The sequence below is a fragment of the Salmo salar genome, chromosome 10, assembly GCF_965601325.2.
Source record: "Salmo salar chromosome 10, fSalSal1, whole genome shotgun sequence".
In the NCBI taxonomy this organism is placed as follows: domain Eukaryota; kingdom Metazoa; phylum Chordata; class Actinopteri; order Salmoniformes; family Salmonidae; genus Salmo; species Salmo salar.
Genome location: NC_138300.1, coordinates 72426327 through 72454092, shown reverse-complemented (window position 1 = coordinate 72454092; position 27766 = coordinate 72426327). Strand labels below are relative to the sequence as shown.

Here is a 27766-nt window from a genome sequence, read left to right as displayed (position 1 = left end):
TCAGACATTACTTTAAAATGTTAATTCTATCAGAAAATGTCATTGATTACCATACAAAAAATATAAATATTTTACATGAATAAAAAAAAATCACACATGATTTCAAAGGTTGATCATCTCGGTTCTGAATCCCAGTCTGGGTTAGGGAATGACACATTTGGTGTGTTCTGTCTAGTCTCAGAACAGATTGTGTGAAATGTCTTGCGTTAATAATGGGGGAGGGACCTATAGTTATTCAGATTAAAGACACTTGCTATAACTACTGACAGAGACAAGGTCAAAACTGACACTAGAGAGAGAGAGACAGTCGGAGTGAGACTACAATTGAGATAGAGGGAGTAAAAGGCAGACAGTAAGAAAAAGGTGTGTATGAAGAATAGAGACACTTGCTTTGTCTCGTGGCAAAGAGGAAGTTGAAGCTGCTACAGAAAGGGAGATACAGAAAGATTGAGAGAGGCAGAGGTTGTGAGTAGAGAAGAGAGTGCACAGCAGAGGAAAGGAGGAGAGTAAGAGAGAGGGTACAGGAAGCACAGAGCGTGGAGCAGGTTCTTTGTAGGCACAGCCTTACTGTCAGCCCCAGCAGAAATGCCCAACTTTGCCGGTACCTGGAAAATGAAGAGCAGTGAGAATTTTGACGAACTTCTCAAAGCCCTTGGTAAGCCCCTTCTTGACGTTTTCTCTCTCATCCCTCTCTTTGTTTCTCCCTTTCTTTTTTCAATAGTCTGCACAGTGCATCCCTGCGTGAGCTTTATCCATCATGTGCATTTAAAAAAATATTTGTATTTTCCTTGGGCATTGCTTCACTTCCAACAATATGCTATTGTCCTATCTCATCTAAATGAGGAGGGAGGGAGAGCATACAAGCAAGCTGTAACGGGAAAGCCTTCAGCTACAGGAGATGTCAATGATATAGACATGGTATTGTTATAGCTGTGGTCCGGCTGCATGTGCATGGGAACAACATTACTCATGTACTAACGTTTAAGTAGGGCATGCGTTAGCAGTGTCAGTGGAGGTCTTCATGGAATTCTCTCCTCTACTGCCTTTTGTGGGTTTTTTTTCTCTCACTTGCTTTTTTTCCTTGCTGATCATTGTGATGGTTTAGAATTGGACCAGTTTATCTGGGTCATTCATTTGTGTGGCTGGGTCTTTCTGTGTCTGGACTGTAAGTACCACGCTGCTCAAGCAATGAGACCACACTGGTCATACTTTGGTTTTGGGTGAGAATATTCCCTATGCGGCTGTTTGTTTCAATCTATAACTTGAAAACTGCCCAATCCTTTTCCATTCATGAATTGTAAATCAATTACCTGAATTGAAAGAAAATTGCCCCTCTTGTTCTGGACCTGTATGAGTCCCTCAGCTTAACTAAGTTTGTTAAATATGCAAGCTGCAGTTTACTGACCTTGCTTAGCCTCCACCAAACAGATCCTGTGAACCACTCCGAGCTTTGATAACATTTTCCTTGTGAGATGTCTGCCAACCCAACACAGCACAGTTCAGCTATGATCCAATGGGGACCATTCGTCGTGGTTATGATTGTATGGTTCAGAGAGATTGCATGCATTCCGTCTGTTCTGCGTTTCGTTCAGTTGTGCCCACAGTCTCTTAAGGATCGGACCCTTTTTTCAATTTTCACCTAAAATGACATGCCCAAATCTAACTGCCTGTAGCTCAGGACCTGAAGCAAGGATATGCATATTCTTAATACCATTTGAAAGGAAACACTTTGAAGTTTGTGGAAATGTGAAATTAATGTAGGAGAGTATAACTCATTAGATCTGGTAAAAGATAAGGAGTCACTTAGGAGTCTAGGTGCAATGTATATTTTGGCCACTAGATGGCAGCAGTGTATGTGCAACATTTTAGACTGATCCAATGAAACATTGCATTACTGTTCAAAATGTTGTATCAAGTCTGCCCAAATGTGCCGAATTGGTAAATTGATCAATTTTCAAGTACATAACTATAGAGAACATACAAAAATGATATGGTAATAAAAAATTGAAGTTTACACACTCCCAGGAATGTCATAGATGGATAATTAACTTCCCTACAGAAAAGACACTAACCTTCACACATCTAGATGGGGGGGGGGGGGGGGCAGACACAGCAGGGGTTAAAACTGTAGAACCCAGTTCCTACATAAAAATGGATTTCATCGAACAAAACTATGCTACATTTTATCTCTGTGACCCTCAGGATGACAAATTAGAGCAAGATTACTGAATGTAAGTACATTATCTACCTTCAGAGATGAATGCATCAAACCAGTTGCCGTGATAAAAGTTTTTTGTTGCTGTGCACTCTCCTAAAACAATAGAATGGTATTTTTTCACTGTAAATTTCACTTTTCTCCTGTAAATTGGACAGTACAGTTAGATTAACAAGAATTTAACCTTTCTGTCCATATAAGACATGTCTATGTCCTGGGAAATGTTCTTGTTACTTACAACGTCATGCTAATCACATTAGCGCACGTTAGCTCAACCATCCGGCAGGGGGGGACACCAATCCCGTAGAGGTTAACCACAACTGCCTCTGCAGATCATTAGTTTCCTCTTGCATAAGTGCCTGGTTAACTGAGAGCCGTGCATCAGCCTAATGTGGATTCCGACGCTGCTCTGCCTGTTTCTATCAACATCCCTAATCATCTGTTAACTCGGAGGGAGGGGGGTGCACGGTGGACCATGATGCCGGTTTCTTGACCATGGCAGCATGGAACATGCAGTGCTGTGTGCAGCTTACTGCTATGACGTGATGTCAGCGTACATACGCAATACCCTGGTCCACGGCTCGTTACGTGGTCTTGCTTGTTGCATTCTATAGTTGGTTAAGGTTAAGACTACTGTTACACCAGTTGCTAAGTGCTGAAACCCACTGGGCAAAGATGTGAATTCAATGTAAAACATTTTTTTTTAAATGCCACTGTCATTGGATTTAGGTTAAAATTTGTTTTTTAAAAATACGAAATTCCCTTACATTGATTACTTTTTTCAAATCCAATCAGTTTTCCACGTTGATTTAATGTCATCACATTGAATTTTTGTTGTTGAAATGATGAAGAAAATGATTCAACCAGTTTCTGCACAGTGGGAAGTATCTAAAGCCCTTGGCGATCAATGCATGTTTGAGGGAAGCCATAGGGTGAATGTCTGGGAGTGAGTCCTCCTCCTTGAATAGCCCACAATCCAACCGTCAGTCTGTATCTGTGGCCATTTTGCCTGCAAGATTATATAGACAGTGTAGAGAGAGACCAGTAAGACCTGGTAGGGCTGATTCAGACCGTTGGAAGGACGTAGGGGTGGCCAGACAGACTTGCAGAGTGGCACAGGGCATGCCAAAGCACTCCCCTCATGCCAGGACTTTGCCATGCGTCTTAGTCACTGCTTTACACTGACAGCCACCAGATTCTCCGAAACCCAATTCAGATCTGGCCCTGTGACACAATGTTGTTTTTTTCCCCTCAGGGCAATCAGGCAAAATACTTAATCTCTTGCGCAGGCCGGAGCCCCAACAATTCCTCCGATTTTTCCTCAAGTTTTCAGATTTGTTACCACAGAGCACTTACCAGAAGAACAATGCTCTACTATTATGGTTTACCATTTTTACTTGGTGTCTGTTGAAGAAAAGCTATTCCTCATTCAGTTGGCCTATCATGTTTTTAAAAGTAAGAAAATATACATGATTAAGTAGCCAAGAGAAGAGAAAGTCCATAAAGAGAGAGAGAGGTAGGGCAGGGTGGGGTGGTGAGAGAGGGGTCAGGTCGAGGACTGTTTTGGGGTAAATCTGGTCCAGACGGATCTAGGCGGTGGGGGGTGTCTGTCTGTCTCAATCAGGCCTAACTCCCTCCTCCTATCCTTCCATTCCATTCCCTTCTCCCTCCCTGGTCTCTGCTGTGCCCATCCAGGCGTGAATGCCATGCTGAGGAAGGTGGCTGGGGCGGCTGCCTCCAAGCCTCACGTAGAGATCCGTCAGGACGGGGAGCAGTTCTACATCAAGACATCCACCACCGTCCGCACCACCGAGATCAACTTCCACATCGGCCAGGAGTTCGACGAGGAGACAGTGGACGGCAGGAAATGCAAGGTAATGTGGAAAGGGTATCCTCCATTGTGCAGTACAGGTACATGTTGCCTCTTAATAAGTGTAATGCACACTGATTTAAAAACAACTATATGACATGAAGTCAATCATAAAGAAGTATTCAACAGATTTTGGTAAATTACACATAATATGCCCATATTTATTTTTCTACTTGTTAGATAAACACTGTTATTCACCTTCTCGTTCGGCCCAACGGCTTCCTTGACTACATCTAATACACTAAATATGAAAATACTGGCAGAGAACTGTAATCACAGTGCCAGATTCCGGCAATCTAATGCATTTAGCTAATTGTGGGATTGAAACACTGTTCACTGGAATCTTGCCTGCAGATTTCCTATATATTAAAACATTTATTTCCGAATACAGTTATACAAAAGTATACAGAACACCTGCTCTTACCATGACATAGACAGACCAGGTGGATCCAGGTGAAAGCTATGATCCTTTATTGATGTCACTTGTTAAATCCACTTCAAGCAGTGTACAGTCGTGGCCAAAAGTTTTGCGAATGACACAAATATTAATTTTCACAAAGTTTTCTGCTTCAGTGTCTTTAGATATTTTTGTCAGATGTTACTATGTAATACTGAAGTACAATTACAAGCATTTCATAAGTGTCAAAGGCTTTTATTGACAATTACATGAAGTTGAGGTTAGAGGTTCTTTTTCAAGACCTCTGTAATCCGCCCTGGCATGCTGTCAATTAACTTCTGGGCCACATCCTGACTGATGGCAGCCCATTCTTGCATAATCAATGCTTGGAGTTTGTCAGAATTTGTGGGTTTTTGTTTGTCCACCCGCCTCTTGAGGATTGACCACAAGTTCTCAATGGGATTAAGGTCTGGGGAGTTTCCTGGCTATGGACCCAAAATATCGATGTTTTGTTCCCCGAGCCACTTAGTTATCACTTTGCCTTATGGCAAGGTGCTCCATCATGCTGGAAAAGGCATTGTTCGTCACCAAACTGTTCCTGGATGGTTGGGAGAAGTTGCTCTCTGTGGCTCAGTTGGTAGAGCATGGTGTGTGCAACGCCAGGGTTGTGGGTTCGATTCCCACGGGGGGCCAGTACAAAAAAAATGCATTAAATGTATTCATTACTATAAGTCGCTCTGGATAAGAGCGTCTGCTAAATGACTAAAATGTAAATGTAAAAAAATGTGTTGGTACCATTCTTTATTCATGGCTGTGTTCTTAGGCAAAATTGTGTGTGAGCCCACTCCCTTGGCTGAGAAGCAACCCCACACGTGAATGGTCTCAGGATGCTTTACTGTTGGCATGACACAGGACTGATGGTAGCGGTCACCTTGTCTTCTCCGGACAGGCTTTTTTCTGGATGCCCCAAACAATCGGAAAGGGGATTCATCAGAGAAAATGACTTTACCCCAGTCCTCAGCAGTACCTTTTGCAGAATATCAGTCTGTCCCTGATGTTTTTCCTGGAGAGAAGTGGCTTCTTTGCTGCCCTTCTTGACACCAGGCCATCCTCCAAAAGTCTTCGCCTCACTGTGCGTGCAGATGCACTCACACCTGCCTGCTGCCATTCCTGAGCAAGCTCTGTACTGGTGGTGCCCCGATCCCGCAGCCGAATCAACTTTAGGAGACGGTCCTGGCGCTTGCTGGACTTTCTTGGGCACCCTGAAGCCTTTTTCACAACAATTGAACCGCTCTCCTTGAAGTTCTTGATGATCCGATAAATGGTTGATTTAGGTGCTATCTTACTGGCAGCAATATCCTTGCCTGTGAAGCCCTTTTTGTGCAAAGCAATGATGACGGAACGTGTTTCCTTGCAGGTAACCATGGTTGACAGAGGAAGAACAATGATTCCAAGGACCACCCTCCTTTTGAAGCTTCCAGTCTGTTATACGAACTCAATCAGCATGACAGAGTGATCTCCAGCCTTGTCCTCGTCAACACTCACACCAGTGTTAACGAGAGAATCACTGACATGATGTCAGCTGGTCCTTTTGTGGCAGGGCTGAAATGCAGTGGAAATGTTTTTGGGGGATTCAGTTCATTTGCATGGCAAAGAGGGACTTTGAAATTAACATTCTGAAGTATATGCAAATTGCCATCATACAAACTGAGGCAGCAGACTTTGTGAAAATTAATATTTGTGTCATTCTCAAAACTTTTGGCCACGACTGTAGATGAAGGGGAGGAGACAGGTTAAAGAAGGATTTTTAAGCCTTGAGACAATTGAGACATGGATTGTGTATTTGTGCCATTCAGAGGGTGAATGGGCAAGACAAAATATTTAAGTGCCTTTGAATAGGGTATGGTAGTTAGTAGGTGCCAGGCACACCGGTTTGTGTCAAGAACTGCAACGCTGCTATGTTTTTCACACAGTTTCCCGTGTGTATTGTTGTGGAAATATTGTAATCAAAAGGAGAGACCTTTAAATTTCTTCAAAACAAGTCAACTTTATTATTTAATTACTGCAGTAATGGAGCTGGTCAGTAACCACCCCTGGAGGTGATCACTGAGATCTCAAGGAGTGGATTTGAGCCACAGCATTTTATAGAAAAGTCCATCCTCCTGGATGTTCATGACAAACAACAGATGTATGGAATGGGTCACAAGGTTACTAATAATTCACAGCAAACGGTATCTGCAGTAAATACTGTCCTCATTGTGTAGAGACCAGGGTCTGCCCCCCCCAACTCCATACTAGAGCCATCTCCCCCTGGTACAGTAATATAACAATCTTTCAATTTTGCTCTCACAGTATAAAGAATGGTCCATCACCCAAAGGTCATCCAGACAATTTGACACAACTTTGGGAAGCATTGGAGTCAACATGGGCCAGCATCCATGCCGCAACGAATTGAGGCTGTTCTGAAGGAAAAAAGGGTGCAACTCAATATTAGGAAGGTGTTGCTAACGTTTGGTATACTCAGTGTATGTGTATGGGTTACCACCACCCATAGGGTTTAATCAGAATGCACTCATTGGCTCACCGCTCAATCTCAAAAACAAACACAGGTCACCCAACTCCAAGTTTGGTGCCAGAAGCGCAAAGCACAATCAACAGACTTGGGAGAGGAGTGGTGATTGTGTTGGGGATTACCAAATTAGTGTGGTGGGTAGGTAGGGGGGAGAGGGAGTTACTGTACATTTGGAAATGGGGAAATTTGGCTTTCAGTGATGGGAAGGATTTGGGTTGGCAAAATATGGGGGTTGAGCATTGGGTAGGGTGGCAGAGCTACAGAGACTGGGAAAAGTGTGTGTGGGTGAGGAGAAGGGGGATAATAAATAAGACTGGTTGAAAGTGTGTGTGTGTGTGTGTGTGTGTGTGTGTGTGTGTGTGTGTGTGTGTGTGTGTGTGTGTGTGTGTGTGTGTGTGTGTGTGTGTGTGACAAGGCTTTTATTATTTTCCTTTTGAGTAGCGTTTCCATGAAAAATGTATACATTAACATGGCTGACTTATTAGTATCATGCTGACGTCTGAGAAAGTGGATTAGAGGGCTGACATAGATGAGATAGATGGGGCCTCTCTCCAAGCTTTGGCCCTTCGGGGAACTCTCAAGCCGTTGTTTGGAATGAGCAGGTCACGATGCCACGTCAGCGCAGATAAACTGTGACTCTGCCATCTTCATCAAATACAAGGTACTACACCAGTCCCCAGCTATAGGCTGCTTTTCCACCAGGGTCGTTGCATGTCATTTCAGCAAGCCATGACATTCACCATCTCAGATAGTTCTGAAATCATTTTTGCAGTTATAAACAAATAAGTTTAGCATTCCTGCAGCCTTTTTTTATTTATATAATTTGATCTCTGAGAAATTAAGCTAATTGATTGCACCTAAATTGGACATTTAAATTGATAGGTTTCATCTAATATTTCTTCACCCCTTTTTCTCCCCAATTTCATGATATCTAACTGGTGGTTACAGTTTTGTCCCATCGCAGCAACAGCCGTACAGACTTGGGAGAGGTGAAGGCGAGAGCCATGTGTCCTCCGAAACACGACCCTGCCAAGCACTGCTTCTTGACACACTACTCGCACCAACGTGTCAGAGGAAACACTGTACAGCTGGCGACCGAAGTCAACTTGCAGGCACCCGGCCTGCCACAAGGAGCACTAGAGCACGATGGGACAAGGAAACCCCGGGCTGCCAAACCCTCCCCTAACCCCGACGACGCTGGGCCAATTGTGCACCGCATCATGGGTCTTACGATCACAGCCGGCAGCCTGGGATCCAACCCGGACTGTAGTGACGTCTCAAGCACTGCGATGCAGTGCCTTAGACCACTGTGCCACTCGGGAGGTCCACAAAAGTTTTTTCTAATAATGAGTAAGACATGAGGAATCCAAATAAATGGTAAAAAGCCACCACCCACCCTAAGAACCCAATTCTGAATTTTTTTATCCACTGTCCACACTCAGTTTTACCCATATCAGATTTGCACACTGTAGCCTCTGAAGTTGCACACAGATGCAATGCTCATTTCCTGGCATTGTTACTTAACATTTTGGGGTGGTTGTCATGGTAATGCCAGGTCACGTACATAAAAGCCACATCAGAGCAAACATCAAAATTGTATCAGGATTGAGATCCACATACGGTGCTTTCGGAAAGTATTCAGACCCCTTCCCCTTTTCCACGATTTGTTACATTACAGCCTTATTCTAAAATTCATTAAATAAATGTTTTCCCTCATCAATCTACACAAAATACCCCATAATGAGAAAGTGAAAACAGGTTTTTATAAATGTTTGCAAAAAACCCATAAATAACTTATTTACGAAATAACTTATTTACATAAGTATTCAGAACCTTTGCTATGAGACTCGAAATTGACGTCAGGTGCATCCTGTTTCCATTGATCATCCTTGAGATGTTTCTACAACTTGATTGGAGTTCACCTGTGGTAAATTCCATTAATTGATCATGATTTGGAAAGGCACACACCTGTCTATATAAGGTCCTACAGTTGACAGTGCATGTCAGAGCAAAAACCAAGCCATGAGGTAAAAGGAATAGCTCTGAGAGGATTGTGTCGAGGCACAGATCTGGGGAAGGTCCCCAAGAACAGAGTGGCCTCTATCATTCTTAAATGGAAGAAGTTTGGAACCACCAAGACTCTTCCTAGAGCTGGCTGACCGGCCAAACTGAGCAATCGGGGGAGATTGGCCTTGGTCATGGAGGTGACCAAGAACCTTATGGTCACTCTGACAGAGCTCCAGTGTTCTTCTGTGGAGATGGGAGAACCTTCCAGAAGGACAACCATCTGCAGCACTCCACCAATCGGCCTTTATGGTAGAGTGGCCAGATGGAAGCCACTCCTCAGTAAAAGGCACATGACAGCCCGCTTAGAGTTTGCCAAAGGGCACTTAAAGGACTTTGACCATGAGAAACAAGATCTGATCTGATGAATCCAAGATTGAACTCTTTGGCCTGAATGCCAAGCATCACGTCTGAAGGAAACCTGGCACCTTCCCTACGGTGAAGCATGGTTGTGGCAACATCATGCTGTGGGGATGGTTTTCAATGGCAGGGACAGGGAGACCAGTCAGGATTGAGGGAAAGATGAACAGAGCAAAGTATAGAAAGATCCTTGATGAAAACCTGCTCCAGAGCGCTCAGGACCTCAGACTGGGGCAAAGGTTCACCTTCCAACAGGACAATCATCCTAAGCACACAGCCAAGACAAGTCTATGAATGTCCTTGAGTGGCACAGCCAAAGCCCGGACTTGAACCCCATCTAACAACTCTGGAAAGACCTGAAAATAGATGTGCAGCGACGCTCCCCATCCAACCTGACAGAGCTTGAGAAGATCTGCAGAGAAGAATGGGAGAAACTCCCCAAATACAGGTGTGCCAAGCTTGTAGCGTCATACCCAAGAAGACTCGAGGCTGTAATCGCTGCCAAAGGTGCTTCAACACAGTACTGAGTAAAAGGTCTGAATACTTACTGTATGTAAATGAGATATCAGTTTTTTTTTTTTTATACATTTGCAAATAAATCGAAAACCTGTTTTTGCTTTGTCATTATGGGGTATTGTGTGTAGATTGATGATGGGGGAAAAAAACTATTGAATCCATTTTAGAATAAGGCTGTAACGTAACAAAATGTGAAAAAAAAGGGGTCTGAATACTTTCTGAATGCACTGTGTGAATGTGGTATATATAAAAAAAGATCAGATTCCATGTGTTTTTTTTGCTGTTTACACATTAGGGAAAATATCAGATTGGTATCAGATATGGAAATAATCTGCAATTTATAATTTTGCGTCCCCTTGATATTTTAAGTAGAAATTGTGCACCAATATTGTATTTAAAAAAAGCCTGTTATATTAAATAAAGTGCCCTTTAATATAGACCACATAGACAATTCAATAAATCCAATTTTTTATATGAATAAACACTTAAATTGCTAAAGTGCCAAAAATCTGCATTTTTACATGTTCCTCATTATGACTTCTAGGAAGATTTTAACCCTTAACCCCAACATTTCCTCAAGTTTTCACCATCATTATAAAGGCCTAGTTACGCAATTTCTGAAGATTATAATGTATTTCATGTTATTCATTCATGTGATCCCTCATTTTACGGTAAAGCCTGGTATGTGAACTGAACTCTCGTTTTAATATGGTTAAACTATTCCTTTTGAAATTATTTTTGCAAAAGAAACATTGAACATATAATACTCAAATCATAGTGTAAAAGCAGGTGAGCTGGTCCTACTCTTTTTGGCCATTTGCTGGTGTTTTGTGCTGGGAAACTGAGCACAACACGTCAACCATGTTACATAACACGTCAAACCTGTTACCTATAGATAGATAAACATTTCTAGCCTAACAATGAAAATACATTTGTGAAGCATGCCCCTCCCTCAATCCTGTAACTTTAATGGCATTTTGACACTTACTATAGACATTTCGTTTACCCTTTGAAATGGGAAAACATGCTTTTTATGATGTTGAACATGTGCTCTTTATGACAGAATGTTAAAATTAGGTGAAATGAAGTTGTTTTTGACCAAGTTACACTACCCAAAATATACTCTATTCGTGGAACGACCCAGATCTGAATTGGACTGCATGTGTAAACGCATCCTAATAAGCTCACCCTCAAGTACACAAAACAGACTTTTCTACTTAATTTTAATCACATTAATTGTCCTATTGAATAACACTGCCATGATAAATTCTGATTGAAATAAATGTTTATTTTAATATGAACATTTAAAAAATATAAATGCCGAAAAACCCAGAGCAATAATAAGCCATCTGCTATTGTTTGAACCAAGACACATCAGTTAAGCTCTTGCATTTAGGGGCATGTTAAGAACATGGATCTTCAATTCTTGAATTAGTAATTTTACATGTGATTAAGTTAGGTAGAAGTACTTTCCAGCAATCACATGTTATAGCAACATTGATCTTGAATCATAGATTTTGGTATGTTCGAACTAAGACCGCTTACGTCACCAGTTTCAGAACAGGCCATGGATGATTTTACAAAGAGCTGGTAACAGTCGCCAAAGCATACATCTCTAGGACACTAACATATTCCTCTTAAAGTAAAAAAAGAAAAGAATAACAGTCGAATCCCCCAGAAAATCCCCCCAAAATGTCTAGACAAATGGTATTCTGGTGGCAAGATAATTGCAAGTGGAAAGAGGAAAACATGCATCAGTGCGCAGAGAGCTTTTATGTCAATAAAATCGCTGCTCATAACTGTAAGGGGAAAAATAATCTTACTGGGGAAAATAAATCTTACTTTTGTGAAAAAGACAAAATAGAAATGCCAACCCAAATAGTCAACATTGTATCGTCATGATACGAATGCATCTTATTCAATTTCTAGACTGACTGAACCAGGAATCTGTAACTCATTGGTTTAAGCATCAGATTATGGCACTGGGTTTTTATTTATTTTATTTGACCTTTTTTTAACTAGGCAATTCAGTTAAGAATAAATTCTTATTTTCAATGACGGCCTACGAACAGTTGGTTAACTGCCTTGCTCAGGGGCAGAATGACAGATTGTTACCTTGTCAGCTCTAAGATTTGATCTTGCAACCTTTTGGTTACTAGTCCAACGCTCTAACCACTAGGCTACCTGCCGAGTTCTGTAGCCTGTGCAGGATATTTTACAGTTCAGTGTTGGATCGTAAGAGACAGAAAGGCCCCTACAGTCTGTGCCCTCAGGCATGGTGGACAGACCCATACATCTCTTTGGCTGCCATCTCTAGGCCATCTTGTACCTCCAGATCCCCATCGGTTATGTCTGGGTATTTATGTGTAGAGTCTATGGGAATGGCTCGTGTCTGTCAGGTAGCATATGATCGATCCCTCCACTCCTTTTGATTTAAAGTATTTTCTGGCTATTCGTGAGGTTTGAGGATCACTTTTAAAAAAGGCTCTGCTCCCGTCCTCGATACAAGTATTTCCCAGGTATATTTCCTTGGTCAGCTTCCACTTAGCTTCATAGTAGGCACAGTCCCCAATTAGACACCGTACTGGCTGGGCTTGTGGCAGGGTCCCGAGCCATGGGCCTGGCCCAGGTTGGGGGGTTTAAAGGGATTACACTAAGGCAAACAGGCGAGGGCTGTTTCACACTGGCACAAGGTTAAAAGCGCTCTCTAATCGGGGGATTGGAGGGGATCAGGAGAGCCCTTCTCACTTACAGGGGCATCTCATTTCTGCCGGCAGGGAGAAAGTGATAAGGAACATTCAGCGCTGAGAGAGTCACCCCACAGGGAAGGGGCTGGATCAAAGTTTTAGTCAGGAGTCACAGTGACCCCCCCCAAAAAAGTGATAATGAGACTGAGAGAAACCTGGCTGACTGACGAGCAATTTCACCAACGCAAAGCTCTTCAACGTCAAAGTGGCCATTGATGCTGTAGAAACGTGAAAAGGAAGAAGCTACAGCTGTGTATATGTACATACCACGTATAACTCACTCTGCTTGTCAGCGACCACGCTTATTTTTTATACCGAACCTTGGTGCAACCATTATGGTCTCTCCTGAAGACCGACACCAAGAGGAGAACGCTGCACTTCACGACAAACAGACGACTTTGACAAATCAAGTCTTTTGGCCTGGCTGGTTGCTATAGAGACAGACTTTTAGAATTACTCACCTGCCACAGGGTACACTACGTGCAGGGGGTTCAGGGAGATCGATTAAGATGCCGTGCAAAGACTGCAGTCGTAGTTCCTTCCCGTCGTTTGAGAACACAGTCCATCAAGACGACAAAAAGGTCATTCTTATTGACATACAGTCCCTTCAGAAAGTATTCATAACTCTTGACTAGTTCTACATTTTGTTGTGCTACAGCATGAATTCAAAATGGATTACAATTTTTTTTTCACCCATCTACACACAATACTCCATAATGACAAAGTGAAAACAAATTTGTTTAAAATGAAATGCAGAAATATCTCATTTACATATGTATTCAGACCCCTAAGTCAATACTTTGTAGAAGCACCTTTGGCAGCGATTACAGCTGTGAGTCTTTCTGAGTAAGTATCTAAGAGCTTTCCACACCTGGATTGAGCAACATTTGCCCATTATTATTAAACACATTTTTCAAGCTCTATCAAATTGGTTGATCATTGCTAGACAACCATTTTCAGGTCTTACCATAGCTTTTCAGGTGTATTTAAGTCTAAACTGTATCTCAGCCACTCAGGAACAATCACTGTCTTCTTGGTAAGCAACTCCAGTGTAGATTTGGCCTTGTGTTTTAAGTTATTGTCCTGCTGAAAGGTGAATCAATCTCCCAGCGTCTGGTGGAAAGCAGACTGAATCAGGTTTTCCTCTAGGATTTGGGTGTGCTTAGCTCCATTCCGTTTCTTTTTTATCCTGAAAAACTCCCCAGTCCTTAACGATTACAAGTATACCCATAACATAATGCAGCACCCACTATTCTTGAAAATATGGCGAGTGATACTCAGTAATATGTTTTACTGGCTTTGCCCCAAACATAACACTTTGTATTCAGGCCAAAAAGTTTATTGCTTTGCCACCTTTTTTTTTGCAGTATTACTTTAGTGCCTTGTTGCAAACATGATGCATGTTTTGGAATATTGTTTTTCTGTACAAGCTTCCTTTTTTTCACTCTGTCAATTAGGTTAGTATTGTGGGGTAACTACAATGTTGTTGATCCATCCTCAGTTCTCTCTCATCACAGCCATTAAACTCTGTAACTGTTTTAAAGTCTCCATTGGCCTCAGGGTGAAGCGGTTTCCTTCCTCTCCGGCAACTGAGTTAGAAATTATGCCTGTATCTTTCAGATCTTAAATATGCAAGTAGGACCTAAAAAATTGTTAAATTCACTACAGAAACATCAAGTACTTGGTGCACACGTATAACATATGATACACCATCCAAAGTGTAATTAATAACTTCACCATGCTCACATTGATATTCAATGTTTGCTTTTCATATTTTTTACCCATCTACAAATAGGTGACCTTCTTTGCAAGGCATTGGAAAACCTCTAGTCTTTGTGGTTGAATCTGTGATTGAAATTCACTGTATGGGTACAGAGATTTGGTTGTCATTAAAAAAATCATGTTAAACACTATTATTGTACACCGAGTGAGTCCATGTAACTTTTTATGTAAGATGTTATGCAAGTTTTTACTCCTGAACTGATTTAGGCATGCCATAACAAAGGGGTTGAATACTTATTAACACAAGACATTTCAGCTTTTCATTTTGATTTAATTTGTACAAAAAAAAAAATATATATTATATATACACACTACTGTTCAAAAGTTTGGGGTCACTTAGAAATGTCCTCGTTTTTGAAAGAAAATCTTTTTTTTTGTCCATTGAAATAACATCAAATTGATCAGAAATACAGTGTAGATATTGTTAATGTTGTAATTGACTATTGTAGCTGGAAACGGCAGATTTTTTATGGAATATCTACATAGGCGTACAGAGGCCCATTATCAGCAACCATCACTCCTGTGTTCCAATGGCACGTTGTGTTAGCTAATCCACGTTTATCATTTTAAAAGGCTAATTGATCATTAGAAAACCCTTTTGCAATTATTTTAGCACAGCTGAAAACTGTTGTCCTAATTAAAGAAGCAATAAAACTGTCCTCCTTTAGACTAGTTGAGTATCTGGAGCATCAGCATTTGTGGGTATGATTACATGCTCAAAATGGCCATAAAAAAAGCACTTTCTTCTGAAACTCGTCAGTCTATTCTTGTTCTGAGAAATTAAGGCTATTTCATGCGAGAAATTGCCAATAAACTGAAGATCTCATACAGCGCTGTGTACTACTCCCTTCACAGAACAGCACAAACGGTCTCTAACCAGAATAGAAAGAGGAGTGAGAAGCCACGATGCACAACTGAGCAAGGGGACAAGTATATTAGAGTGTCTAGTTTGAGAAACTATTTTCTACTATGTAAAAAATAGTAAAAATAAAGAAAAACTCTTGAATGAGTAGGTGTTCCAAAACTTTTGACCGGTACTGTATATATACAGTAGCCTCCAAAATTACTGGCACCCCTGACTGGCAATGGACAAAGAATACTTTAAAAAATAAACAATATAACTATAGAGAAACTCAAAATACCAACATGTGAGAAATACTGTTCTTTATTAATGTTTCAATGGAACCCACCAAAATAATTTACTGATTTAATTATAAATCAATGTCCTCTAAATCAAGGCCTTAAAGTTTATTGTAAATAACATCTACCAAATTTAAACCAATAATTAAATTCCATTTATTTAAGTTTATGTAAGTCTTAAGGAACTATATTGAGCCATTACATCACTTCCTGTTTCACTAGGGTATAAAAATGAGGTAACACGCATGCACTATCCCTTTGTCATCCAACACCATGAAGAAAACAAAAATAACTGGCAGTTCAAAAGAGACAGATGGTCGTAGAACTTCATAAATCTGGTAACGGCTACAAGAAGATCCACAAACGACTGAATATACCACTGAGCACTGTCAGGGAAATTATTAAAACATTCAAAACATATGGAACAGTTGAAAACCACATGGGTAGAGGACACAAATGCATTTTGCCCTTCAGGATAGGGAAGAAGATTGTGAGAGAAGCGACAAAATCCTCAAGAATCACTGTGAAAGAATTGCAGGCCTTGGTGTTGTCTTGGGGTCACCAGGTTTCAAAAAGCACCATCAGATGCCACCTCCACAACCACAGGCTCTTTGGAATGGTTGCCAGAAGAAAGCCCTTTCGGACCCCAAGACACAGACGCAAGCGCTTGGAGTTTGCCAAACATCATTTAAATTATGACTGGAAGAAGTTGTTCTGGTCAGATGAGGCCAAAATGTAACGTTTTGGTCAGATACAGCATCGGCATGTTTGGCGTCGAAACAGAGATGCATACAAGGAGAGGCACCTCATACCCACAGTGAAATATGGTGGTGGGTCAGTGATGTTTTGGGGCTGTTTTAATTCCAGAGGTCCAGGGGCACTGGTTAAGATTCACGGCATAATGAATTCCACCAACTATCAGACAATTTTGGCTGACAATCTGGTTGCTTCTGCCAGAAGGCTGGGACATGGCCGTGGGTGGACTTTCCAACAAGAGAATGACCAAAAACATACCTCAAGATCCACACAGAAATTATTCTGTGAACAAAATCAATGTTCTGCCATGGCCATCTCAGTTGATCATCATCGCAGTTGATAAGAGCAAACCCAAGAATGTGAAGGATCTTGAAAGGATCTGCATAGGGGAATGGTCCAATATCCCTCCAAATATGTTCCTTAACCTTGTCAAATATTACAGGAAAAGACTCCATGCTGTTATCCTTGCCAGAGGTGGTTGATGAGGAGTGCCAATAATTATGAAACCTTGATTTTGGTGAAATATATTTTGTATTAAATAATTGTATGATTTTGGTTGGTTCCATTGAAACATTAATAAAGTACAGTATTTCTCACATGTTGGTATTTTGAGTTTTGAGTATATTGTTTATATTTTTTAAAGTATTGTGACAGTAATTTTGGAGCCCACTGTCTATATATATTTCTACTTTGACATTTTGGGGTATTGTGTGTAGGCCAGTGACAAAATATATATATTCAATCTATTTTAAATTCAGTCTGTAAAACAATAAAATATGGAAAAAGTCAAGGGGTGTGAATACTTTCTGAAGGCACTGTATAAGGAGATCCGAAGTGAGTTAGTTCAGTGAGGCAACATGCCTTCAGTTTAGAGTTAAGTGAGATGGCTTCCTGGGTCTTGGCTATTGGAGCTTATTAGGCTGTTGCGTTGACAGCCACGCTCCCTGCTGTCCTTTGACAGACAATGTGTCATCCACAGTCAGCCAAGTGCTTGGAACACGCCTGCAGCGAGGCACAGGGAGACCACAGCTCCACAGCTAGCCGTGGAAAGTCTCATGAAAGAATGCTTTTGGCTGAATTTTGCTCTAACACTGTGTCATGTTGACAACTCACTGGATCAATGTGATAAACTAAAAACCAGTGACGTACCAATGAATAATAGATAGCTTTCAGGACTGTGCATTGTCATAAAATCACTAAATGTAACGTTTTATGAAGATGCACCCTGCATCTATACCTTGCAAGCAAATGAAAAACTGTAATAGTCTACAAGAATATCTTGGGTGGGGTGGAGTTCACGGGAAGTAAGGGCTTTCATTTAGGATGCCGCTAAGTAAAGCACAAGAAATCCCAATTCACCCCAAAACATAGATGATTATTCAGAGCAGGAAATAGGATTTTCCCCACTTAAAAATTAGACTCCCTCTTTGTCTGCCGAGAGGCCATGGTAACAGAACGGCTCTTATCCAAAGCCAAAGCCAGCAGATGTTCCAGTCAACTAGCTTCTTAAATGATACAGAAGAGGCATGACGGGGTAAACCAAATGCCCGGAGGAGGGATGGGGAGAAAGAGACCAGAAGAAAGAGAGAGGGAGGGAGAGAGGGAGAGGGAAAGAGAGAGAGCAAATCCATCCGAGTCGGTGCCAGAGACGGATGATAGTGGAAAATGGGGCCGTAGCAAATTCGACTCTGCGTTTATTAGAAAGGAGGAGAGAGCTTGAAAAAAAGCGCAGTGCACAGCGGAGCTCCACTGTTCAAGCTGTAGCTTGTCTGTCTACGGGCCCGGCAGGCACTGATCGCTTCCCCCAACCTTTGATATGGTGATTAACATTTGGGTCTCACAGACTAGGAACTGCAGCATAGTCTACTGTGGACAACATCAAACAGCATGGAGAACGGCTATGTACACACTATCGAGCTTTGTTCAAAAGATGTCCTTTTAATTACATTGAAAAATAGGTATATTCACCAGCAATTAGAAGGAATAGATTACTTCGTAAATCGTCATAATTGATTGAAAAAGAGTTGCAGTAGTTGTAGTTTGATCATTTGGGAAAATGTTTTACTCAGTTGTGACAAAATGTGTTGTGGCCAAATATTGTACACATTTTGGAGTTACTGTAGTATTAAGCTCCTTTTTGATCATTTGGAAAATATTCTATGACCGTATTGTGGAATGTGGATTATTAAATTAGCATTGCGTAGTGACTTCATCTTCTGGTCAGTTCCCGGAGTGACAGGCTAGCATCTGGCTACAGAAGTTTGCATGTTATGCTTAAGTGAGTTACGTTGTTGGGGACGCAGGTTTGAATCTTGAGTCTGGGGTGGTAGAGATGGACAGTGCTATATTATTCAGATCTCTCAGTCGGCTCTGAGATTGCTGCGAAAATAGAGGTGGTGGTCAAAGGTAACATTATCAAAACAAACTTCACAAGAAACTCTTAGCCAAGAACCACAGATCTGGCTCATTTGCATCAATAGTCAGCCAAGACCTTAGGCTTTGGTTCCTGGCTTTTATGAATTGATAATCCTTTAATATTTGAATCAATTACCCAAGGGAAAATGTGTATTAAAACCATTATTAAATCAAACTAACTGAGAAAAACCTTGACCTTTTTGGTGCTAAGAGGCTTATAGAATGTGTTTTTTCTGCCTATAAAAAAGGCCTTCATAGATGAGACTTAAATAAGGATTGGAGACATGTCCTGAAGTTTGTATTTCATTTAAAAGGGACTTAAATAAATATAATTTAATGGGTTGTTCCTTTTGCACCCCAGGGCAAGATTAGGGGGGGTTCAAGGAGAGGATAGGGGTGTTGCATCAAACCGATTGAAGTTGCTTGTGTCCAATGTACATAATGACTAATGGATCCCATTGAGACCAAGGCCCTCTTTTGAAAGGGAGCCCTGCATAAACAAAATGTATAAAATTTACAACATTCAAACATAATCAATCTATCAAATGTATTTACAAAGGCCTTTTTACATTAGCAGTTGTCACAAAATGCTTATACAGAAACCCAGCCTAAAACGCCAAAGAGCAAGTAATGCAGATGTAGAAGCACAGTGGCTAGGAAAAACTCCCTAAAAAGGCAGGAACCTAGGAAGAAACCTAGAGAGGAATCAGGCTCTGGGGGGGTTGCCAGTCCTCTTCTAGCTGTGCCAGGTGGAGATTATAAGAGTACATGGCCATTAAGGCCAGATCGTTCTTCAAGATATTCAAATGTTCATAGATGATCAGAATTTCATAATCGAGCATACAGAGGTCGAGACAGCAGGTACGAGAAAGAGAGAGGGAGAGGGAGGAGGAGGGAGTCTAAACAGCAGGTCTGGGACAAGGTAGCTCGTCCGGTGAACAGGTCAGGGTTCCATAGCTACAGGCAGAACAGAAGCACGACCAGGTGGACTGGAGTTGTCAGGCCAGCTATTCCTGAAGCATGGTTATAGGGCTCAGGTCCTCTGGGAGAGGAGAGAGAGAAGAGGGAGAGAATAACTAAGATCACACAGGACACCTGACAGGAGAATTTAACTAGATAGGACAGACTGACCCTAGCCCCCCCGTACATACACTATTGCAGCATAGACGTCGTCTCTGCCTGGCCGGCTCCCCTCTCCACTGGGATTCTCTGCCTCTGACCCTATTACAGGAGCTGAGTCATTGGCGTGCTCACGCTCACCCATGCCGTCCCTAGGAGGGGTGTATCACGTTATGCCAAGATTGTTTTGCTATACAAGTAGGCTGAGTCACTGACGTGATCTTCCTGTCCGGTTTTGTGCCCCTTCGGGCTTGTGCGGTGGGGAGATATTCATTGGCTATACTCAGCCTTGTCTCAGTGTAGTAAGTTAGTGGTCTGTTGATCTCCTTTTGGTGGTGTGGAGGCTTTGCTTTGGCAAAGTAAGTGGGGTTATATCCTGCCTGGTTGGCCCTGTCCAGCCAGGCAGGATATAGCCACTCATCAGTAAGAGGCACATGACAGCACACTTGAAGTTTGCCTGAAGGCACCTAAAGACTCTCAGACCATGAGAAACAAGATTCTCTGGTCTGATAAAACCAAGATTGAACTCTTTGGCCTGAGCATCACATCACATCCAATAATCACATCTGGAGGAAACCTGGCACCATCCCTACTGTGAAGCATGGTGGTGGCAGTATCATGCTGTGGGGATGTTTTTCAGGGTCAGGGACTGGGAGACTAGTCAGGATCTAGGGAAAGATGAACGGAGCAAAATACAGAGAGATCCTTGATGAAAACCTGCTCCAGAGCGCTCAGGACCTCAGACTGGGGTGAAGGTTCACCTTCCAACAGGACAACGACCCTTAGCACACAGCCAAGACAAAGCAGGAGTGGCTTCTGGACAAGTCTCAATGTCCTTGAGTGGCACAGCAAGAGCCCGGACTTGAACCCGATTGAACATCTCTGGAGAGACCTGAAAATAGCTGTGCAGCAACACTCCCCATACAACCTGACAGAGAAGAATGGTAGAAAATCCCCAAATACAGGTGTGCCAAGCCTTTAGCGTCATACCCAAGAATACTCGAGGCTGTAAATCGCTACCAAGGGTGCTTCAACAAAGTAGTGAGTAAAGGGTCTGAATACTTATGTAAATGTAATATTTACGTTATTGTTTTTAAATAACTTTCTAGCAAAACTTTCTAAAAAACAGTTTCCGCTTTGTCATTAGGAACCCGATCGAACATCAGATTGATGAGGAAAAAAAACATTTCATCCATTTTAGAAAAAGGCTGTAACGTAACAAAATGGAAAAAGTGAAGGGGTCTGAATGCTTTCCGAATCCACTGAGTGTACAAAACATTAAGAACACCTGCTCTTTCCATGGCATAGACTGACCAGGTGAAAGCTATGATCCCCTTTAGATGTCCCTTGTTAAATCCACTTCAATCAGTGTAGATGAAGGGGACGAGACCGGTTAAAGAAGAAGCCTTGAGACATAGATTGGGGTATGGTAGTAGGTGCCAGGCGCACCGGTTTGAGTGTGACAAGAACTGCAACGCTGCTGGGTTTTCACACTCAACAGTTTCTCGTGTGTATAAAGAATGGTCCACCACCCAAAGGACATCCCGCCAACTTGACACAACTGTGGGAAGCATTGGAGTCAACATGGGCCAGCATCCCTGTGGAACACTTTCGATAGCTTGTAGAGTCCATGCCCCGACGAATTGAGGCTGTTCTGATGCCAAAAGGGGGTGCAACTTAATATTAGGAAGGTGTTCCTAATGTTTTTTACACTCAGTGTGTGTATGTATATACACTGAACAGAAATATAAAACGCAACATGTTAAGTGTTGGTCCCATGTTTCATGAGACAATGCCACAGATGTCTCAAGTTTTAAGGGAGCGTACAATTGGCCTGCCGAGTGTAGGAATGTCCACCAGAGCTGTTGCCAGGGAATTTATTGTTGATTTCTCTACCATAAGCCATAAGCCAATTTAACAGTATGTCCAACTGGCCTCACAACTGCACACCACGTGTAACCACACCAGCCCAGGTTCTCCACATCCGGCTTCTTCACCTGTGGGATCTGAGACCAGCCTGAGACCAGCCACCCAGACAGCTGATGAATCTGTGGGTTTGCACAACCAAAGAATTTCTGCACAAACTGTCAGAAACCGTCTCAGGGAAGCTCATCTGTGTGCTCGTCGTCCTCACCAGGATATTGACCTGACTGCAGTTCGGCGTCCTAACCGACTCCAGTGGGCAAATGCTCACCTTCGATTGCCACTGGCACGCTGGAGAAGTGTACTCTTCACGGACAAATCCTGGTTTCAACTGTACCGGGCAGATGGCAGACAGACAGCATGTATGGCGTTGTGTGGGCGAGCGGTTTGATGATGTCAACATTGCGAACACCATGGTGGCGGTGGGGTTATGGTATGGGCAGGCATAAGCTATGGACAACAAACACAATTGCATTTTATTGATGGCAATTTGAATGCACAGAAATACGGTGACCAAATTCTGAGTGTCACATCCTGACCAGTGAAAAGGGTCATTTTGCCATAGTAGTATGGTCAGGGCGTGGCAGGGGGGTTGTTTTGTGTGTTTTGGGGTTGGTTTGTTTCTAGGGGAATGTGTTCTAGTTTTCTGTTTCTATGTTTCATTTTCCATGTGTGGCCGAGTATGGTTTCCAATCAGAGGCAGGTGTCTTTCGTTGTCTCTGATTGGAAGCCATACTTAGGCAGCCTGTTTTCCTTTGGGTTTTGTGGGTGGTTGTTTTCCGTTTAGTTGTTGTTAGCTGACGGAACTGTTGGTCGTTTGTAATTTTGTTATTGAAGTGTTTTCATTAAAAGGAAGAATGAGCACTATAAACGCTGTGCCTTGGTCTGTTCACTACGACGCATGTGACACTGAGGCCCATTCTCGTGGCTTTCATCTGCCACTATCACCTCATGTTTCAGCATGATAGTGCACGTCCCCATGTTGCAAGAATCTGTACACAATTCCTCTAAACTGATGGCCAAGTTCTTCCATGGCCTGCATACTCACCAGACATGTCACCCATTGAGCATGTTTGGGATGCTCTGGATCGACATGTACGACAGTGTATTCCAGTTCCCGCCAATATCCAGCAACTTCCCATAGCCATTGAAGAGGAGTGGGACAACATTCCACAGGCCACAATCAACAACTCTATGCGAAGGAGATGTGTCACGCTGCATGAGGCAAATGGTGGTCACACCAGATACTGACTGGTTTCCTGATCCACGACCCTACCATTTATTAAAAAAGGTATCTGTAACCAACACATGCATTCCTATACTCCCAGTCATGCCATAGATTAGGGCCTAATGAATTAATTTAAATTGACTGATTTCCATATATGAACTGTAACATCTTTGAAATTGTTGCATGTTGCGTTTATATTTTTGTTCTGTGGAGATAAGCCAAATATCAAAGGTGAGACATACATATACAGTCTGTCACAAACACAGGCTTCAGGGAAGCAGTGGGTCCTTGCTTCCGCGTCCACCACATCCCTAACTATGGAGCTCCCCCATAACAACCACCCCTGGAGGATGAGGAGAGGGTCGCTGCGAGCATGTGGGACGTGGTCCGGAGGCTGCTCCATGAGATGGCTGGCTCAGTAACCCAGGACCAGATTCAGAGGATCTTGCACTGGGTACTGAGATGGAGTGAGAAGGACAGGGGGAGTGGCGGAGGACTTCGTCGGAAGGCTCCGGTGAAGTCAGGGGGCTGAAAGCTGTAAAACGGTTAGAGAGCCGCAGCTCTGGACGAGAGGACAGAGGGAGGATATGTTGGATTCCACTTTAACTCCAATGGTGTAGAGCAAGACGCAGTAGTTCTCTGGTTCTCGTCAGTGGGATGTTTTAATATGGGAAAGTGGTCCAAGGTAGTATCCTCAGTAGCTACTGCAGAGGAGCCCAATCTCGTACAGCAACCAGGATTATCACCTGTCATTTAGAATTGTTGCATCAAAAACAGCATGCAGTCTTGAAGTTTCCTTAGCGAGAGCGAGACGTTCTTTTAGAACCCTGTTCTCCTCTAGTAGCTCAATGATCTGGTCTGTTGAGGCAACGAGTTGTTTACACTTTTCACAAGTGTATAGGTCAGTAAATCCTTACTCTTTCACTATGATGAACATATCACAGGTCTCACATTTTATGGCTTCACTGTCCATCTCTGGATCTGACTCCAAATCAGAGCAGTCCAACATGCTTATACTCGGGTCAGAAACAGCAGTCCCGGCTTCTAGAGCCAACTGCGACGTGAGACAAGCTTTGTTGCTGCCAGCCAAGTAGCCTAGCTAGTCAGAGCTAGCCAGGGCTTGCCTGCTAACGTTAGCGCCATGAGACAGCAAAATCCAGCCAAAAAGAACAGCACTAACACCATGGTCCTGCAATAAACACTTAAAACAAAAGTTTCAACTGGTATAAAATGTACAAGTGTCTTAAAAATATTAAACGTGTAAGTATTTTAAAAAAAAGTATAAAACAAAAGCTCTGTATCGCCGATCCATACTGTCTGCTTCCTACGAACACCAATAATGACAATACATTGTAGCCCTACACCTTATAGTGCTCTACTGTTTTTGTTCCAATTTTAAGCATTTACTCGAGGGAACCCTATGTGGAAAATATTGCTGTGTGTAAAAGGAAAAGTTATCAGGTGTGTTGCGGAGGCATCTGCCAATTATGTTTTATATTATAAAACAATGAATGTACTGTAGTCTACTGACTAGTCCCCCTATATCTTCCTATGGCCTCACAGAGTCTTGCAATCTGGGAGACGGAGAACAAGATGGTGTGCAAGCAGACGCTGGTGGATGGAGATGGGCCCAAGACATACTGGACAAGAGAACTGCGAGGAGACGAGCTGATACTGGTGAGGACTACAATAGTAGTCATAGTAGTAGTCAATACTACTAATAGTAGTAGTAGTAATAGTAGTATCGCTAGCCAAAAACCTGAACTTGGTCGGTAACCTCGACACCCAGAACCAAATCACCTGCTCACAGTCTGTCAAGAGACTACTTGAGTGATTAAACAAACTCCCATTTTGACATGGATCAATGTGCATAGAATATAAATGAATTTCCTTGAAATTGTTATGAACTGTTATATTGCCTTAGAAAGGTCATAGCACCTTCTAGATGCATACAGCATTATTCAACTATGTTGTGTGCTATTTCTTTACTATACCATTTCAGGTCACACTTTATTTGGATAGTCTGGATTTATAATCAACAAACTATCCGTTGATAAGCAACTGCTTGCTAAGGTTACAGTTTAATTTAGAGCCAGGGTTAAGGTTAGGGTTAGGGTAAGCATTAAGTTTAGGATTAGGATAAGGGTTTAGGTTAGGGTTAGAGCCAGGGTTAGTAGATAGTAGATAGTTCATTGGAATATTACTCAGTTTGTAGAGAATCTACAGATGGACTATCCAAATAAAGTGTTACTCAGTTTCATAATACACCATCACTGCATCTATAAGATGCTATGAATATGTTCCTAAACCTAATTTTCTGCAGTCCAGCCCAACTCCTCAGTCACAGACCTCATAACTAGTGATATAGCATGAGGGGGAAGGTCTAAAAGCAGCATGTACATTTACTGCACATTAAAGAAGGGATATAAAAACCCCTACTGTGCCCTATGAAATACTTTGTTAATAGAATCCCATAAGCAGCCACCCTGGAGATGCATCCATTTCCCAATGCCACATAAAGGAAATTAGATTATAAGAGGACATCTTCTGAAGTGAGGAGCTTTACGTCATCTTTCAGAGAGATGTGAAAGGATTACAGGATAACAAGAGGGTTTATATAACAGAGTATTGCCAATACCATTATACTCCTGTTGCATAAAGCCAGTGAATATGGGTTTGAGTCATGGTTTAGTCTATAGCCCCAAAAGTAATATAGAATGGGAAGAGTTCAGGATTAGTCCAATGCACCATTATGAGCCAATAGAATACAGTTAACTGCAAACAAAGTGGAAAATGGGTGCTCAGAAACGCTACTATGTTTGCTCTTCCTTGTCAATGAGTCACTATACTGGTGTATGAGCATTGCTCATAAAACTGATGATCAGGAAGTAGTGTATGTATGGATTTTCTTCAAGTGGGTTAGTGATAAAAACCAGAGTGCAGCCGCGTGTTGGGTGCACAGAGCCGGGCTCCAGTGACATTGGACGTCTGACCTCCAGATGGTGGGGGTGCCTTGCACCACTAATGGATCCCATTGATATAGTTGAAGAATGACAGCAGCGGAACTATTCGGATGGCTGCTGGTGACACAGGCACTGCTCTTCTTACTTCAGTCCCCATCACAGGAGGTTGGTGGCACCTTAATTGGGGGCGGACGGACTTGTGGTAATGGCTGGAGCAGAATGGTATCAAATACATCAAACACGTGGTTTCCATGTGTTTGATGACATTCCATTCTAGGCATTATTATGAACCGTCCTACCCTCAGCAGCCTCCACTGGTCCCCATAGACTATGCACATGATATGACGCAACCCCATAATGGCTTGATAGAGGACAGGGGTCTTCTCTTGTAACTACAGGAGGGATGTTCTGTCGTTTCATACAGTATGCTATATCACTCTCCACAATCCCGACATCTCTGATGATTTGAATCCCAAATGAACCAGGCTTTTCTTGTGTGGGTAGCTTTGAACTTTCAAGTTCTAGGGATTTAGAATGTTTTGATGGGTTCAAGGAAGTCCAACATTTCAAATTCTTAAATGCTTTTAAAAGCTTAGCCTCTTAGTCAAGCAACAGAGCAGCCACCACTAGTGCAGCAAATTAAACCCCAATGTGCAGAAGTTGATACTTGTGAGTATTAAATCACACCAAGATGATACTGATATACTGTAAATAAATTCACCCTGGAATCTAAGTTCGACATGAGGAAAAGAGTTGTTCTCCATCATCAAACTTACACCCAGACGGTGTCTTTTGAATGATGGGTCAGACGGTGAGACTAAAATATATGCAGGAATTTCACGAAAAAGCCAAAACAAACAGTCTGGCCTCGATTCGAGGCTCAACCATTCATTTTAAGGAAGCACACAGACTCAGAAGCTGAAATTCAAAGTGATAGTTTGATTGTCTTTGGCAGTTCTCGCTGTAACTGGGGCGCATTTCCATAAAAAATGCACGCTCCATTTAATTGATTATGATTAAAATCAGCGTTTAAGGCAATGTTTCACAATTAGCACAGCTTTCCCACTTCGCTTCAAAATAAAAAAATGGGACAGAATAAAGCTGGTCACAAGGAACCCTCAATGTTAGCATTTTGAGGACATGGAAGATATTTACTTTGTTTTATTACCGTGGGCACTCATCTGCCATCCAAATAGGTGTTTAATGTAGTGGAAATAAAACCAATGCTCAATTATGCTATAGTTTAACCTTTGCTGACTTATTCTCTTAACGGTATAATGTGAGCTTGAATTGAGAGTATGGGAATCTGTGTTTGTTTGTTTTCCCTAGATGTTCGGGGCTGACGACGTGGTGTGCACACGGATTTACTTACGAGAATGAAGCTTCTCCAAGGCCAACCTGGACAAGACAGAAAATACAGAAAATAAAACCAGTCAGATATGTTACAACACTCCTTAACCCCCCATTTCCCTACCATGCTGAAAAATCAATATATAGTATATCCTACGTAATCCAGCAGCATCTGCTGCATAGTCTACATAAAACAACATTTGCGTAATATGGTCATTTGTGATGTGGTAATGTGTGTTACAGTTCTGCTATAACTGCAATTCTCAGTGTTTGATCCATATCTACAACCACTACCTTCTTTGTTGAGTTTGTCAATATTGCAAACAGGAATAAAAATGGGATAAAAAAA

General features: G+C 42.1%; 1 protein-coding gene across 1 annotated transcript; it reads left to right on the top strand.

The window, feature by feature from the left end:
* The first annotated feature begins 352 nt into the window (after positions 1 to 352).
* crabp1a (cellular retinoic acid binding protein 1a) lies at positions 353 to 27766 on the top strand. The gene is made up of 4 exons (NM_001279119.1): positions 353 to 655; positions 3911 to 4089; positions 24668 to 24781; positions 27397 to 27766. The coding sequence occupies exons 1-4, from the start codon at positions 586 to 588 to the stop codon at positions 27445 to 27447; spliced, it is 414 nt and encodes a 137-aa protein (NP_001266048.1). The 5' UTR covers positions 353 to 585; the 3' UTR covers positions 27448 to 27766.